This window comes from Glandiceps talaboti, chromosome 4, assembly GCF_964340395.1.
Source record: "Glandiceps talaboti chromosome 4, keGlaTala1.1, whole genome shotgun sequence".
In the NCBI taxonomy this organism is placed as follows: Eukaryota; Metazoa; Hemichordata; class Enteropneusta; family Spengelidae; genus Glandiceps; species Glandiceps talaboti.
In genome coordinates, this window is record NC_135552.1 from 1,188,248 (window position 1) to 1,206,435 (window position 18,188).

Genomic DNA, 18,188 nt, shown 5'->3' on the forward strand with positions numbered 1-18,188 from the left:
GAATGAGTATACTGTGAGTATAGAATGAGTATACTGTTAGTATAGAATAAGTATACTGTGAGTATAGAATGAGTATACTGTGAGTATAGAATGAGTATACTGTGAGTATAGAATGAGTATACTGTGAGTATAGAATGAGTATACATTAAATATATCTTTTAAAAAAATTCATTTTGGTCAGGGTTATCACAAAATCAGTTCCAACACAACTCTTACCTTTTAATACGTAAAAGGTTAAACAATGATCTGTAATTTTTGACTTTTATCCTAAACCATCTGTACTGTATGCATCTGTTCATTGATTTCATATGGCAGGTGAGGATGTATTGTCTGTATGTTTTTAACTGCAGTGAATTAACAAGTTAGTACATGTATAACTGTTTTGTAAATAGACCTCTTCTTTAACAGCAATTAAGCTGGACATCGGAAATGTTGTATACACAAATATGTAAACCAGTTCTCTCCATTGTGTATATGATCACCATAGCATATGGAAAATTACATAATCTTACCAAGAAATAGATTCATTTTGCAATAGAGTATAATAAAGATGCATACTAGATAATAAATACAAACATAAACACTGCCAATATCTAAGTTATTACATCCTTTTGATTGGTATTTTTATTGTTAAAATTATTATTATATAATATTAATTATTATTATATGTGTACATGCGTGTATGTATGTGTGTGTGTGTATGTGTGTATGTGTGCATGCATGTATGTGCATGCGTGTATGTGTGTATGTGTGTGTGTGTGCGTGTACATTGACATGTTGTAACCTAAATACATGCAAGTCCCAACAACAGATGAACTTTTCAAATGCAACTATTAACACTTCTTTGCATTACAGATAGAGCCACAATCCAGAGAGTTCCTATGTTCTACCGAGAGATAGCAAATGTCAAACAGGAACCAGCTATTGTCAAGAAGAAACCACCAAGGCAAGATACACCAAAATTATTCTTTCCACCAGCCAGTTCAAATGAGGCAGAGTACCATATTATGAAATTTTACTCATTTTCATCAACACTGGTCAATAATATCTTGCTGAACAAAGATGTCAAAGTGGACTTTCCATTCCGTGTAACTGAACTGGAACATGCCATCATTCATCTAAATCCAGATCCTCCTTCTGCCATACTTCTACTTGGAAGAAGTGGAACAGGTAAATGTGAACTTAGTTGTGAACAAGGTCAACAAACTTAGTTTTTGAAAGAGGTCAATGTCCTTTAGTCTACACTTATTTAAAACTAAATTGACATTTCCACTTCACATTGGGCGTCTTGTTCAGGGTCTATAATCAATAACCTGATTGAATGAAATGAGAATGCTTAGAATAAACTTGGTCTATTAGCCCCACTTTGCTCCTTCTGTCTATCATTCCTCTTGCAATATCAAATTTTATTGAAAACCGGCAAAAAGGTGACATTACATTATATGGGACATATACATGATATTGTACCTTTGTTTCATCAGTGACACTAATATTTCTAGTTAAAAATCAATACTTCCTGCATAGCTCAAAAGCATAATACATAGAGACTCCATTTAAGTGTCTATCCCTACATTATCAGGTATTTGCAAGCATTCTTAGATGTTGACCTTTGACCCATCACAGATGCTTGTAGTATTTGTCTGCTGCTGGTTTCTTTTAAATCATTTACAGGTAATATAGAGGAAGAGATGCATGTGATTAATATACATTAGTGTGTGTGTGTGTGTGAATGAATACAACTCAATTTCCGTCTTTCAGTGTCTTTTGTTTTTTATTTCGTTGAGTGATCACCACTTCCCACAGCTGACCCTGTATATATAGTACTTTTCATTCAAAGCATATAAAAAAAACTAGTATTTCAGATGTACAGGTTTGTCATTCATTAAAAAGTCACCGTCGGCAACTTACCACCGCAATTTGCGTACATTATACTCACTAAACACAAACACGAAGTTGAAACTATGGCGTGTTGGTTCTTTCCTGATATTGTATTTGATGTCGTTCCATGTAGTTGCACCTGTGTTACGATCCAAAATATCGTATTTCGGAATTGTGGGAATAAATTCTACATTTCGGCATTGTAGGCCATAGGTCAGAAATAGACTGGCGATGACGAATCTGGGCAAACATGATGTAACTGAAATTCACATGATTGGTTAGAGAAAAGTATATAATAACTTTTACATAAATTGCCCTGAGCCTTCTGTCGTGTATTGTATTCATAATTAAACAGCGTGCAATAATCGGTTATAGAGTGTGGTAAATTATTGTGTATTAAGTCGTAAACAAAAACACCTACTAAATACTTGTGTAACTTAAACACGTCGAGAATTGTTAACTGGTTGCAAAGAGGAGAAGAATGTTCCAGAAAATTATGTGAATTACGGCGGTAAGTTAATCATCATGCCGACATTTATGAATGACGTAACAATTATCACAGATAACAATAGAGTAAAACATGTGAATGTAGTGAGTATAATGTACACTAATTGCGGCGGTAAGTTGCAGACGGTGACTTTTTAATGAATGACAAACCCGTACATCTGTAAGACTAGCTTTTTTTCGTTCGGGGGCAGTAGTCCGGGTGGCAGTTGTCCTTCGGAGGCAGTTGTCCGGGGGGCAGTTGTCCTTCGGGGCAGTTGTCCGGGGGGCAATTATCCGGGGGGGCAGTTGTCCTTCGGGGGCAATTGTCCGGGGGGCAGTTGTCCTTCGGGGGCAGTTGTCCGGGGGGCAGTTGTCCTAGAATCCTTTATTTGATGTAGACATACCATTATATGTGTACATATCTTTATATAATATAAACACACCATTATATGTGTACATATCTTTATATGATGTAGACATACCATTATATGTGTCCACACCATTATATGACATGAACACACCATTATATGTGTACATATCTTTATATTATGTGAACACACCATTATATGTGTACATATCTTTAATATGAACACACCATTATATGTGTATATATCTTTATATAATATGAACACACCATTATGTGTGTACATATCTTTATATGATGTAGACATACCATTATATGTGTCCACACCATTATATGACATGAACACACCATTATATGTGTACATATCTTTATATGATGTGAACACACCATTATATGTGTACAGTAAAACTCCAATTATCCGAACTCAAGGGGGGACATCGATTTTGTTCGGATATGCGGACAGTTCGGATATTCGGATATGGGGCGTGGCGTTTTGAAACCATACAATGTACATCCATGTCTACACCAAAACCCACATGCACACAACATACACACCTCACACGATCAATAAAATTAGAAATAGCCAGAAAGTTTTAAAATGAAATAAAGTTTATTATTGTACATGTACATGTATTTCAAAATCGACGAAGAAAATAAAGCAAAAATATTGGAAATGTGACATAAAGGGTTCGCATATCATCGTTACAGCACACAAATGTTCGTAGCAGAGTTCAATGAGGTCAGCTGCGTATCAAAATGTAAACAAAGTCTGTTCGATTTAACTTGTTGAAATATTCACACACAGATTACAGTACACTCAACATTTCCCCACCTTCTGAAAGAAAGACTTGAGGGAACGCTGCTTCTTGTTGTTGTATCTTTTCTGTACAGCTTTCTTGTGTAATGATCGCACCAACAACAATTGCATGGGTTCGATATCAGCTTGAGCTTCCATCCACAGTAAACACTTGGAAAACATGTCAGCTGCTTCGCTGTGTGAGGGAACTGGCAAACTTGGTTCATCTTCTATGTCACTGTCGCATTTTTCTTCACACTTGTCTTCAGCTTCACATACCAATTGCATAATTTCATGGTCGTCTAGCTGTTGGTAACCAGGATCATTTTCATCACAGTTCAGCCATTCTTCAACATTATCGCGGTCTTCTGACGTCAGTGTCTCTGTAATGTCCTGGTCGTCTTCATTTTCGTTCTCTGCTTCCGCTGTAATCGTACCTGTATCAGATCTAGAGTTCATGTCAACTTCATCTGTCGGTAGATTTAGCTTCAACTTGTGCCATGCGTTCCGTAAAGTGTCCCCGCTCAAATCAGACCACGCATCTCCCAACATATAGCAGACGTCTTTCAAATTCACAGTCTTCACGCTCTCAGGCAGAGTTGTCTCTTCGTTGTTTTCCATTACGATCCGACGCAACATCTTGGCTTTGTAACGACGTTTGGTTGCATGAAGTACGCCCTGGTCCATTGGTTGTAGTAGAGGAGTTGTGTTCGGTGGGAAAAACAGACATCTGATCATACCGTCTTCACTCTGAAGTTTAGTGACATTGGGATGGGCGGGAGCATTATCAAGAGTCAAGAGTGCTTTTTCGGGCAGGCCCTGACGACGGAGATGACGTTTAACGCTGGGAACGAAGTCTTGGTGAAACCACTGAGAAAACATATCACCACTCATCCAAGCATTTCGATGATTGAAGTATCGAACTGGTAAATTTTCCATGTTTACATGCTTGAAACAACGCGGTTTTGCTGCTTTTCCAATCACTATGACTGGGAGTCTGTGTGTGCCCGCCGCATTCGCACAACCCATGATGGTTATGCGTTCTTTGTTAGCTTTGTGACCCAGTGCTGATTTCTCTGATGTAGAAGCCAATGTCTTTTGCGGCAGAAGTTTCCACTGCAGTCCTGATTCATCTGCATTATAGATTTGTTCAGTTTGATAACCTTCTTGTTGTATGAGTTCGTGAAATTTCTGTATGAATGGTTCAACAGCGGCAGTGTTTGATGACATCTTTTCTCCCTGTACTGAAATTTGACGGATACCATGTCTCTTCTGAAAATTTCTGAGCCATCCGTTACTCCCTTTGAAAGATGATTGTTCACCATTGAATTGTTCATCGAACCATTTCGCTTTTTCGATGATCAGCTGGCCTGATAACGGTGTACCACGACTGCGTTCTTGTGAAAACCAAGTGAAAACACTTTTCTCTAAGTTGTCATCTTTTGCAGTTTTCATTATCTTGCGCTGAAGCCCCTTGTCTGTGTCCATTTTAGCTGCAAAGTCCTGCAATTTTGCCTTTGTCTTCTTGATATCTGTGATCGTTGACTTGCCTACTCCGTACTCGGTGGCTAACTTCGTGGCTGTCTCTCCTCGTTCTAGTCGGTTGATGATTGACAGTTTGGTGTCGAGGTCGAGTACAGTGCGCTTGCGTTTTGACATGATGACGTAGGCTTATGGGATATAGTGTTGTAGAATCGATGAGAAGGGCAGTTTCGTAGAGTTGTGTTCAATCAGTGTTTGGTTTTCGAGTGAGCATTTTTCGCAAAATCGCCTGAATTTATAGTGTGTGTTGAAAAGAAATTTCACAGCTTGGGTTCGTAACTGGTGGCCATCGTGAGAGTATTTGTCGTTCCGACATGAAAGGACACCTACATTTTATGTTGTGATGACTTTGCCGCCGATCAGCGGCTTTCTGACAAAGATATGGTTTGTGTGATCTTCCCGGTTTTTTTTGCTTTTCTGCGGAACGTTTCATTTTTATCATTTTCCTTGCAATCAATTGTTCTAACTTACATGAAAAAGGCCTTTCAGATCAAGTTGTTATTCACACTTTAATTCACACTTCGGCCCACACGTCGATCTGACCATTCATGTACACTTAGTCACTTCACACTCTGTATTGTTTTGAAGTAAATTAGACACTGGAATTGAATTGTAACAATTGTATTGTATGTTAACTCATGTATAAAGGAAACACAGAAGATAAGCCGACGAAAGACAAAAGACAGCAGGCAATGCGTTGTTACAGTGATCACAGAATCGCCTGTGTTTGCGTGGTGATGAAAACAATGGGTCGAAGGAACAATAGAACATTTTGGGAGACATGACAGCGGTTCGGATGACCGAACAATTCGGATAATCGGAGTTCGGATAATTGGAGTTTTACTGTACATATCTTTATATAATATGAACACACCATTATATGTGTATATATCTTTATATAATATGAACACACCATTATATGTGTACATATCTGTATATGATTTGAACACACCATTATATGTGTACTATCTGTATATGATTTGAACACACCATTATATGTGTACTATCTTTATATGATATGAACACACCATTATATGTGTACTATCTTTATATGATATGAACACACCATTATATGTGTACTATCTGTATATGATTTGAACACACCATTATATGTGTACTATCTGTATATGATTTGAACACACCATTATATGTGTACTATCTGTATATGATTTGAACACACCATTATATGTGTACTATCTTTATATGATTTGAACACACCATTATATGTGTACTATCTTTATATGATTTGAACACACCATTATATGTGTACTATCTTTATATGATTTGAACACACCATTATATGTGTACTATCTTTATATGATTTGAACACACCATTATATGTGTACTATCTTTATATGATTTGAACACACCATTATATGTGTACTATCTTTATATGATTTGAACACACCATTATATGTGTACTATCTTTATATGATTTGAACACACCATTATATGTGTACTATCTTTATATGATTTGAACACACCATTATATGTGTACTATCTTTATATGATTTGAACACACCATTATATGTGTACTATCTTTATATGATTTGAACACACCATTATATGTGTACTATCTTTATATGATTTGAACACACCATTATATGTGTACTATCTTTATATGATTTGAACACACCATTATATGTGTACTATCTTTATATGATTTGAACACACCATTATATGTGTACTATCTTTATATGATTTGAACACACCATTATATGTGTACTATCTTTATATGATTTGAACACACCATTATATGTGTACTATCTTTATATGATTTGAACACACCATTATATGTGTACTATCTTTATATGATTTGAACACACCATTATATGTGTACTATCTTTATATGATTTGAACACACCATTATATGTGTACTATCTTTATATGATTTGAACACACCATTATATGTGTACTATCTTTATATGATTTGAACACACCATTATATGTGTACTATCTTTATATGATTTGAACACACCATTATATGTGTACATATCTCTATATGATGCAAACACTTTATTATATGATATAAGCCCATCTCTATATGATGCAAACACTTTATTATATGATATAAGCCCATCTCTATATGATGCAAACACTTTATTATATGATTTCAGCCCCATCAACCTTATACTTTTTGGTATTGTGTATCAGCGATTCCAATGTTAATATTGCAATCTGATCACTGACTCGTTTTTTTTCGCTTTGACTTATTTATCTAGTACCATCCGAGTACTACACAGTGGCCTTGCGCGGTAGTTAATAAAAAACTTTCTAAACTAACACCAGTGTTCCTCCACTTTCTTTGCTGTCAAAGTCAGTCTCATTATGTGATACCCAGCAATACATTTGGTGCTTTGATTGAGATAAGTTTTGACCAAAATTCACATCTTAACACCTAATTTGCATATCATTGATGATATTATTACATACTAATATCTCTTCATCAACAGATTCTAAAATGCATCCCCATTAAATTTCAACCCAATCTGCTTAGTGGCTTTGAAATTAAAGATATTTGACCAAAAGACACATTTATACCTAATTTGCATATTACTTATGGAATCATGTCATGAACAAATCAATCTACACCCACTAAGAATGTCCCACACACACACACACATCATATTTTTGGAAAAGAAGGACATATATGAGGCCAATTAGGGATATGAAATTTCAAACCATACACATTATTGAATGCCATAGAGTCCTTGAAAATTGTCTTCAACACCCTAATTTTACCATTTATACATTATCATATAACTGTATGGCTATATTACCTATGGAGCAGTGAGCATGTAATTGATTAATTTATTGATCGATTTATAGATTGATTTATTATTTGATTGATCAATTGACGAATTTTTATCTAATCAATAAACAAATAATTATATACAGGTAACAGAGACAAATGTAGCCAGGGAAAGCAGAAAAGTTTATACCACCACAAAAATCACACAAAATAAGTTTTATTTCACCACAAAAATTAATCATTCAATCGATCTATCATTTCAAGCAAATAATAAATCAATCAACAAATTGACAGATCAATCACATGCTCACTGCTCCCTGTGGTTAGAAGAGAGGGAGCGAGATGTGCAAACAGACTGGGGAAGGCATACACAAATACATTTATATGGCTGTCACCCACCATATTACTGAAGATAGGTTTCAGAAGTTATTGTGGTGAAGCCACAAGAAATTTTGTAAATTATGCACTCTGTAAATGACCACTCCTGAGATTTAATTGTTTAAACTCATTAGCAAAATATTTCGCCCCAACCCCCTCAGACCAATATTCATGGCTAAAAATTGTAACCCTGAATTTTTTACATGCCCCCACCCAATCCCCCCCCCCCCACACACACACTAAATACTGGCCCTACCCCAACAAATGTGTGTAGTTTATTCTAGGGTTGATGACTTTGAAAAACAGCCAAATGTGACTAAATTGAAATAATCTAGTTTCAAATTGATACTTATGTGCAAATATCATGATGTGATATATACTCAGTAGGTTGATAAGCGTAAATGTTATGACGTGATTGCCTTCTCAATGTGCTGTTAGGCATGCTCAGTAGGTTGATGAGCGTACACGTTATGAGGTGATGCCATGCGTACTTGTTGTTAGGCATACTTGTCATTATATGATGATATGCCTCACATTTATTTCCCACAAGGGGGCGCACTACACTATACCTTGCTACACAAAGACACATTTAGCGCCAATTGTACATGCGAGATCTCGCGAATCTTTTCACTACACGACGATCACCGTGAGGAAACCGTAAGCTCCTTGACAGGGCCACAATTGCAGGGACTAGTATTTCCCATGTATCCAGTAGCACTAGACTGTAACACTAAGGGGTAGACCATTCGAAATCCAGGGGGGGGGGGGCTTGGAAGATTGGTGGCTAGTCATTATTTTTTCTTGCCTGAGAATTATTTTTGTTTTCTTTTTTCTTTGCTTCTTTGAGATATCCAGATTTTTCTGTTTGGTTTTCACAGGGTAATACAGAGAGTGAAACGATGCTGTTCTATCGCACACAGATTTTATTTAGAAAACTACATATTTCATACATGTTTGATTTTCAATTAAATAAACATCATTGACAGTTTTTATGCCATGGTATGGTGACACACTGAAAATACAAATCGGAAACTTGATTGGTGAGCTCAAACATTCAGATAGACCTGTCAGTTTCTCCAGCTTGGGGGGATGGGGGGGGGGGGTCAGTTTCCATTGGGCCGACAAAAAGTCACTGACCCCTGTGATTAAAATTTCATAGCATCTGACAGTAAGCTGTAGAGGGAAGAGCTTTGAGAATGGGATATATCCACCTCTTGTGTGAGTGTGTGTGAATGGGGGGGGAGGGGTTGTAGGGGGTCTCCCCCTAGAAGCCCTGGAGGATTTTTACTCTGAAAGCCAATTTTCAGGCTATTAACAGACACTTTCAGACAATAATTTGCAAGCTTTACAATTCAGCTCTAACAATTGTAAAAAGCAACTACACATGGTTGAAACATTTTTGAAATAAAGTTTCATAGCATCTTGACAGTAAGAGGTGGAGGGAAGAACTTTGATTTGAGGCTTGGACATGTCTACCTCTTATTGGGGGGGGGGGGGAGGTCCTAGGGGGTCTCCCCCTAGAAGCTTTTGAAATTCTTTACCAATTTTGGTGAATCTTATTGTTGGTTTAACGAATGAGTGGCCTCTGGGGTGGTGATGGAGTCCAAGGGGTTCCCCCCCCCCCCCCCTCATAGCCTCTGAGATATATATTGCCAAGCATCGAAAAAGCTAAAAGTAAATATAACTTTTTAAATAAGTTTTCCATGTTATAAAAGTGGGCCTGCAACATTGGTATAGGGGCATTGATATTGCATGTATAGTAAAGTTACTGATGTGTTAGAGCACTTTAGGAGGTCATACCTAGTGTACAATATAAACTTGAATTTGAGTTGTGGTGTCGATACATGTAGTGTCTGAAATAGGAAGTATATTCATCCCTTCTGACAAATTTTCATACTGAAGAGACTAGAACAATTTAGATTAAGTTCTTTTATAAACTATCCAATAGTATGAAGATTACCATTACAAAACCTTCAAGTTCACTTTTGCCCCAAAGTGTAAGATAAGTGAAGCACTAATTGTGAAACAGCCAAACACTTCCATGGCATGTTCTGTAACTATGTGGTAGCTAGGTAATACATGTATTATATGTATAATTTTATGTATAGTTATGTTTGAACCCTTACATGAAGTAATATTTAAACAATTTATGAAAGAAACAGAGACAAGAACAAATGTATATATGTACAACAGGCTAACGAAACTGACTGGTCCCTGACACACGACAAGTGAGCCTGACCATTATGCAATGCGATTTGTATGCTCGCAGATACCTTCAGAGGAGGCCATCTTAAATCTCATATCTTCCCTATACTACTACATGCAATGCTTTAAAGCCTAGCAGAGGGCGGAAGTTCACCATCCTTGTTCACAACAAGTTATTTCTAGAAATCAAAATTCTGCTATTTTTAGTACTTTTTGAATTTTTTTCCTACGGCATATCTATCGTATACCACAGTAATATTAATAAAATGACATTTTTGGTCAAATTTAGGTGTTTTTTTGATTCTCTTAATTCATAAACTTATGATGTTGTCGGAAAAGCCACTACATGTGACAATCAGCTGAAATGTAAACAAACTACGTTTGCATATTTGTATTCGTGCATTTATTGTCATTTTTAGACTAATTTTCCTGAAAATTCACAAATTTTGGGATTTTTGTCACATTTTAAAGTTGTCTGTCTCTACGTTTTTCAAAATCCATGAACGAAGAATTGTAGTACGTGTGAATACGAATCGAATGATATACTGGGTGCTTAGGCACGTAGTGAATTCCTCGACGAAGATAGGATTTGAATGTAGTCATTGCAGTCATATAGAATTTTCGAAAATGTTATGTCACCATGTATGACAACCATGGGACAGCAGGTTCGTAAATCGTCAACAGGTATGTTCTATACAAAGCATTTATCCCCAAAAATCGGTGAATTACGTGATGTTACAAACCAAGGCTTTCGAGAGAAAATAAATTCGTAACCGTGAATAAATGTTTCTGTAGTTTTATTAATTGTAAATTTGAGACAGTAAGCAGCAGGGTCATAAATCATTACCTGTATTTTCTATGGACAATCGGTGCTGCGGCGGTGCACCTGGACGGTGTAACGCGTATCATGCTAGGCACAACATTAGTCAAGTTACGTGTACACTGTATGCTTGTAATGGCAATGCTGTCACTCGGTAAATTGTAACGTGCTAATATTATATTCTGGCCTTTGAGTGAGAAATGAGATAAATTGAATAAAATGTATAACTGTAAGTAAATGTATGTACTTTTACTACTAGAATATTGATTGCGATTGTGGGATGGCTGGGTTATAAATCCTCGTATGTTCTACAAAAAAATGACGTGCACGGTGCATCATACCCGGACGCCATCATCACACAGGCCGCGTGTTTTGTACAGTAGTGTAAACATCTCGGTAATTACGCTCTAACTTTCGAGCAATCAACCCGGAGAAATAAAATTCAGCAAATAAAATTATAACTGTGAATAGATGTTTGTACTTTTAATAGTCTAAATTGTGTTTATGATATGGCAGGGTCGCAAACCACGATAAGTAAACGATGTATACCCAGATGCTATGCAGGGAGCAGATAAACTTAGACCCACGTACGCTACACTATGCATGCACCACAGCTCGGTAAATTATGTGTACTAAACCCTGGCTTTTGAGCAAAAAGAAAAGAAAAATAAATTCATGACTGAGTAAATTTTATTTATTTTTAATGATTACTTTGGGACAGCAGGGACGACGCGATAGCCGTCAGATATTTTCTTCAAAAGTGACATATACAACGTAATGCATGTGTAGAACCAACAACAATGTATGTGTCGGTGCCGCGCCTTCGATTTCCGAGCATACGAATCATACTGCATTTTAGGTAATCTGACGTGCCGTGTGACATGTGTTTGTCATGATTTGTCATGATATTAAATGTTTGTCATGATTTGACAAGTGTCCTGGTTGGAGAGGTACGAGTAGGTTGAACAGTATACTCGAACCTGTGCATCATTTCCCTGCCAAGACATTTTTTTTCCTAGCAGCAGTGGTCCATCTTTTTTTTCCATCACCCACTCATATCCGGATTTTTTTTTTCAAGCAACTCCATTTGGCATCTTTTGTTTTCCCGAAATCTGTACACATATATTGGTGTGTTCATGTCATATAATGGTGTGTACACATATAATGGTATGTCTACATCATAGAAAGATATGTACACATAATGGTGTGTTCATATTATATAAAGATATGTACACATCATATAATGGTGTGTTCATATCATATAATGAAATGTCCATGTAAGCATATGTACACATTATGTAATGAAATGTTGACATCATTTAAAGATATGTACACATCATATAATGATATGTACACTTCATATCATGGTAAGTACATATCATATAATGAAATGTTCACATCGTATAGAGATATGTACACATCATATAATGAAACGTTCACATACTATAAAGATATGTTGACATCATATAATGAAATGTTTGCATCATATAACGATATATTCGCATCATATATTGACTGAAATGGTCAATATATTGTATTTTTTAGACTTAAGACAGCTGTGGCTTTCCATATCACTGATAGTTCAATTGCACAGGTTGTGTACGAGAACTACTGTGTCTCCTGTAAAGACTTGTTTTACTCCTTGTTTCATTCATAGTATTGTCTTTTGACCCTGAAGAAGACATCCATCGAAATGTCAGTACATAAATTTAAATGTAGACTAAAGAACTTGTTACCTCTTTTTTTTAAATCAAAGACTTGTCTTCAATATCATAACTATGAAAACATTGTAAAACAAATACCATTTCTACCATTTCCACAATATCTTAGGGATAAATAGTAGTTGGCATATGTCTCATAGCGTTATATATTAATTTATTTTATATTTACATACAATTGTTAAGTACATCTCACCCCTTTCCAGAAAATAACACTCAGTTATCATTTGATAAACAAGTAATAGAACAAACTAACGTGCCCCTTCCAAAGAAATCCACCACATAGAAATCAACTCCTCTAGAGCACCCATTTCCATTTTGCCAAACTTCCTCTGGTATTTCTGACTACATGACAGTATTGTTCAATGGCCTATGGTATTCATACTGTGAACCATGAAAATATATGATATAAATAGCAGTGTTTGCGTTCGTTCATTTGTTCGTTCATTCGTTAATTTGTTCGTTCGTTCATTCATTTGTTTGTTCATTTGTTCGTTTGTTCGTTCATTCATTCTTTCATTCATTTGTCTGATCATCCGTTCATTCATTTGTTTGTTTCTTGGTTGGTCCATTTGTGCATTCATTCTTATACTCCTTCGACACACACCCACATACACCCACCCACACACATACACCATATACACACTCCCATATACACACACCCACATACATATATGCGCATGATTGAAAAGTTAATAAATTTATTATAAATTAATTAGCTAATTCACCTGGTGACCAATTCATTTTTAATCCATATAGAATTGACTTCATGACACATAACATGTTGTGATCATGTATGACATGTTGTGTTCATTCTACAGTGTCAGATAGATTGGTATGACATGTTGTGATCATTCTACAGTGCCAGATAGATTGGTATGACATGTTGTGATCATTCTACAGTGACAGATAGATTGGTATGACATGTTGTGATCATTCTACAGTGTCAGATAGATTGGTATGACATGTTGTGATCATTCTACAGTGTCAGATAGATTGGTATGACATGTTGTGATCATTCTACAGTGTCAGATAGATTGGTATGACATGTTGTGATCATTCTACAGTGACAGATAGATTGGTATGACATGTTGTGTTCATTCTACAGTGTCAGATAGATTGGTATGACATGTTGTGATCATTCTACAGTGCCAGATAGATTGGTATGACATGTTGTAATCATTCTACAGTGTCAGATAGATTGGTATGACATGTTGTGATCATTCTACAGTGACAGATAGATTGGTATGACATGTTGTGATCATTCTACAGTGTCAGATAGATTGGTATGACATGTTGTGATCATTCTACAGTGTCAGATAGATTGGTATGACATGTTGTGATCATTCTACAGTGACAGATAGATTGGTATGACATGTTGTGATCATTCTACAGTGTCAGATAGATTGGTATGACATGTTGTGTTCATTCTACAGTGCCAGATAGATTGGTGTGACATGTTGTGTTCATTCTACAGTGCCAGATAGATTGGTGTGACATGTTGTGTTCATTCTACAGTGCCAGATAGATTGGTGTGACATGTTGTGTTCATTCTACAGTGTCAGATAGATTGGTATGACATGTTGTGTTCATTCTACAGTGTCAGATAGATTGGTATGACATGTTGTGTTCATTCTACAGTGTCAGATAGATTGGTATGACATGTTGTGTTCATTCTACAGTGTCAGATAGATTGGTTTGACATGTTGTGTTCATTCTACAGTGCCAGATAGATTGGTATGACATGTTGTGATCATTCTACAGTGCCAGATAGATTGGTATGACATGTTGTGATCATTCTACAGTGCCAGATAGATTGGTGTGACATGTTGTGTTCATTCTACAGTGCCAGATAGATTGGTGTGACATGTTGTGTTCATTCTACAGTGTCAGATAGATTGGTGTGACATGTTGTGTTCATTCTACAGTGTCAGATAGATTGGTATGACATGTTGTGTTCATTCTACAGTGTCAGATAGATTGGTATGACATGTTGTGTTCATTCTACAGTGCCAGATAGATTGGTATGACATGTTGTGTTCATTCTACAGTGTCAGATAGATTGGTATGACATGTTGTGTTCATTCTACAGTGTCAGATAGATTGGTATGACATGTTGTAATCATTCTACAGTGTCAGATAGATTGGTATGACATGTTGTGTTCATTCTACAGTGTCAGATAGATTGGTTTGACATGTTGTGTTCATTCTACAGTGCCAGATAGATTGGTATGACATGTTGTGTTCATTCTACAGTGTCAGATAGATTGGTATGACATGTTGTGTTCATTCTACAGTGTCAGATAGATTGGTATGACATGTTGTAATCATTCTACAGTGTCAGATAGATTGGTATGACATGTTGTGTTCATTCTACAGTGTCAGATAGATTGGTGTGACATGTTGTAATCATTCTACAGTGTCAGATAGATTGGTGTGACATGTTGTGTTCATTCTACAGTGACAGATAGATTGGTATGACATGTTGTGATCATTCTACAGTGTCAGATAGATTGGTATGACATGTTGTGTTCATTCTACAGTGTCAGATAGATTGGTATGACATGTTATGATCATTCTACAGTGTCAGATAGATTGGTATGACATGTTGTGTTCATTCTACAGTGTCAGATAGATTGGTATGACATGTTGTGTTCATTCTACAGTGTCAGATAGATTGGTATGACATGTTGTGTTCATTCTACAGTGTCAGATAGATTGGTATGACATGTTGTGTTCATTCTACAGTGTCAGATAGATTGGTATGACATGTTGTGTTCATTCTACAGTGTCAGATAGATTGGTATGACATGTTGTGATCATTCTACAGTGTCAGATAGATTGGTGTGACATGTTGTGTTCATTCTACAGTGTCAGATAGATTGGTATGACATGTTGTGTTCATTCTACAGTGTCAGATAGATTGGTATGACATGTTGTGTTCATTCTACAGTGTCAGATAGATTGGTATGACATGTTGTGATCATTCTACAGTGTCAGATAGATTGGTATGACATGTTGTGTTCATTCTACAGTGTCAGATAGATTGGTATGACATGTTGTGTTCATTCTACAGTGTCAGATAGATTGGTTTGACATGTTGTGATCATTCTATTTTATTTTATTTTATTTATTTTCTGCATCCCTTTTATATCAGGGGCTCACTAAAAACATTAGGAGCAGCATTTACATAGAATCAAATACATACAAAAAAATTTAAATATCATGTTAAAATAGCAACTAATAACTTCAAAGAAGTAATAAGAGATAAAGAAAGAGATAAAAAATTACAATTCTCCATCAGGTTAAACATGTTTTCCTATGTTCCATTGCACTACTTAGAAATCGCTGGATAAATTTGTCAATTTTTTTACTTAATAAAATGTTATAATTTTTTGTACTGTCTCCTATAAAGAGGCTTAACAGTTCTTTGCCTTGTATAAAATCTTGATATAGGTTTGTCTCTGTATGGTTAAGTAAAAGATCTTTTGTGTTCTTCATTAGGATGTGACGATAGGTAGAAAGGCTTTCACACGAAAAGAGAAAGTGTTCAAGTGTTTCATCTTCTTGTCCACAGCAGGGACAGGAGCAATCAAAGTTACAGTTTTCCCACTTTCTCTTTTCATATGAGAGTCCTAATGTATAGGATCTTGCTTTAAATTTTAATTGTGGCCCTTTGAAGTCATTTACTGATTTAAGATACGGTTCCATTTCTAAAGATGTTTTGAACCTACGGTAGTGAATGAGACTAGACTTTTTTTCCATATCTTCTTTCCATTTAGATTCATCATACTTGAAAATTATTTGCTTGATTTTATTGTCTGTGAGATTTTTTATTTCTTCTCTATGTGTTTTGAGATTTGTTAAGACGTTATTTATAGATTTAGGCCAATCCCAGCACAGGTTTATCGTGTTCATTTCAGAGTCTTGACTGATTGCAGTGAGTTTGTTGAATACAATCTTGGTCCAGCGTGTTTCTGGAAGATTACATAGTCTTTTTAAATATTTCAGTTTCAACACATTAAATTTACTTATCATTGTGGTCCAACCTAGGTCACCAAGTACTGCCTCATTTGCAGTGTAACGAGTTGCCTTTAAAATGAATTTCCCCACAGACCTTTGCATCTTTTCTAAACATTCCATGTCAGTTCGACTATTAGTAAGTATTAGTATTTCACCTGCATATTCCAATACTGGACGCACTATGTGATTCCATAGAGATGAGCCAAAATCGACCCTGTTGATGTTACCATGGTTACCAAGGGTACTTTTCATGATAGGGAATAAGCTGTCAAACTTCTTTGATAATTTTGCTAAGTGGGTATGGTCAGAAAGATTACGTGTGATCCAGTAACCAAGGTACTTGTATTCATTTGACTCCTTTATGGTTAAATCACCAATTAACCAGTTTTTCTGTTTGTCTATTTTCTTATTTACAATCAGGATATTTGATTTTTCTTCATTAATTGACATTTTCCAGAGTTTGCAATATTTGTTTGTGATGTCTAACATTTGTTGAAGTTGGTGTTCATTTGGTGCTATGAGAGCTAACGTCATCAGCAAAAAATAAACCATTAACAGTTGTTTCATTTAAATGTACCCCAAGAAGGGATTGATTAAGTAATTTTTTAAGTTCATTGATATAAATAGAGAAAAGGATTGGAGCTAGCACACATCCTTGCCTCAGACCTTCATTTTGATCAAAATAATTTGTCTCAATATCTCCAAGAGAGACTTTGCTTTCAATGTTATCATATGTGTGTTTAATAATTCGCCATAATTTACCCTTTATGCCATTTTTCCATAAAGCATACCACAGTCCTTCTCTCCACACACTATCGTATGCTTTTTTAAAATCTAGAAATGCCAAATATGTATGCTCCTTTTTGTATTTGCGGATTGTAGCAATTCCTTTTAAAACAAATATTTGGTCAGTTGTGCGTCTGTTTCTTCTAAAAACCCCTTGTATTTCATCAAGGATATCTTTAGATTCAATTAAATTTGATACTTCCTTTTCAATAATTCATGACATTCACAAGCCATTAACGGTCCAAGTGCAACAAACCCGCGGGCTTGCCTGACGAAAACGGGTGTCATAAAAGTTGTTTGCATCTCTAAAGCTGTTTGTAGTGTTACTTATAATAGCCTAATAAATTGATAACAACTGATATAAGACGGAGATAAGGTTTGCCTCAATTGACCCACTCCTTAGAAATGATCTTACGCTGTGAACTACACTGTTTACTTGT

General features: G+C 35.9%; 1 protein-coding gene across 1 annotated transcript in view; it reads left to right on the forward strand.

Moving 5' to 3' along the window:
- The window catches only part of LOC144433630 (TPR and ankyrin repeat-containing protein 1-like), a 193,973-nt gene that overhangs the window by 74,393 nt on the left and 101,392 nt on the right, over positions 1–18,188 (forward strand). Inside the window, exon 9 of the mRNA XM_078121973.1 lies at positions 856–1,170. Within this exon, the coding sequence (XP_077978099.1) occupies positions 856–1,170 (315 nt within the window). The remainder of the gene's footprint in view (positions 1–855; positions 1,171–18,188) is intronic.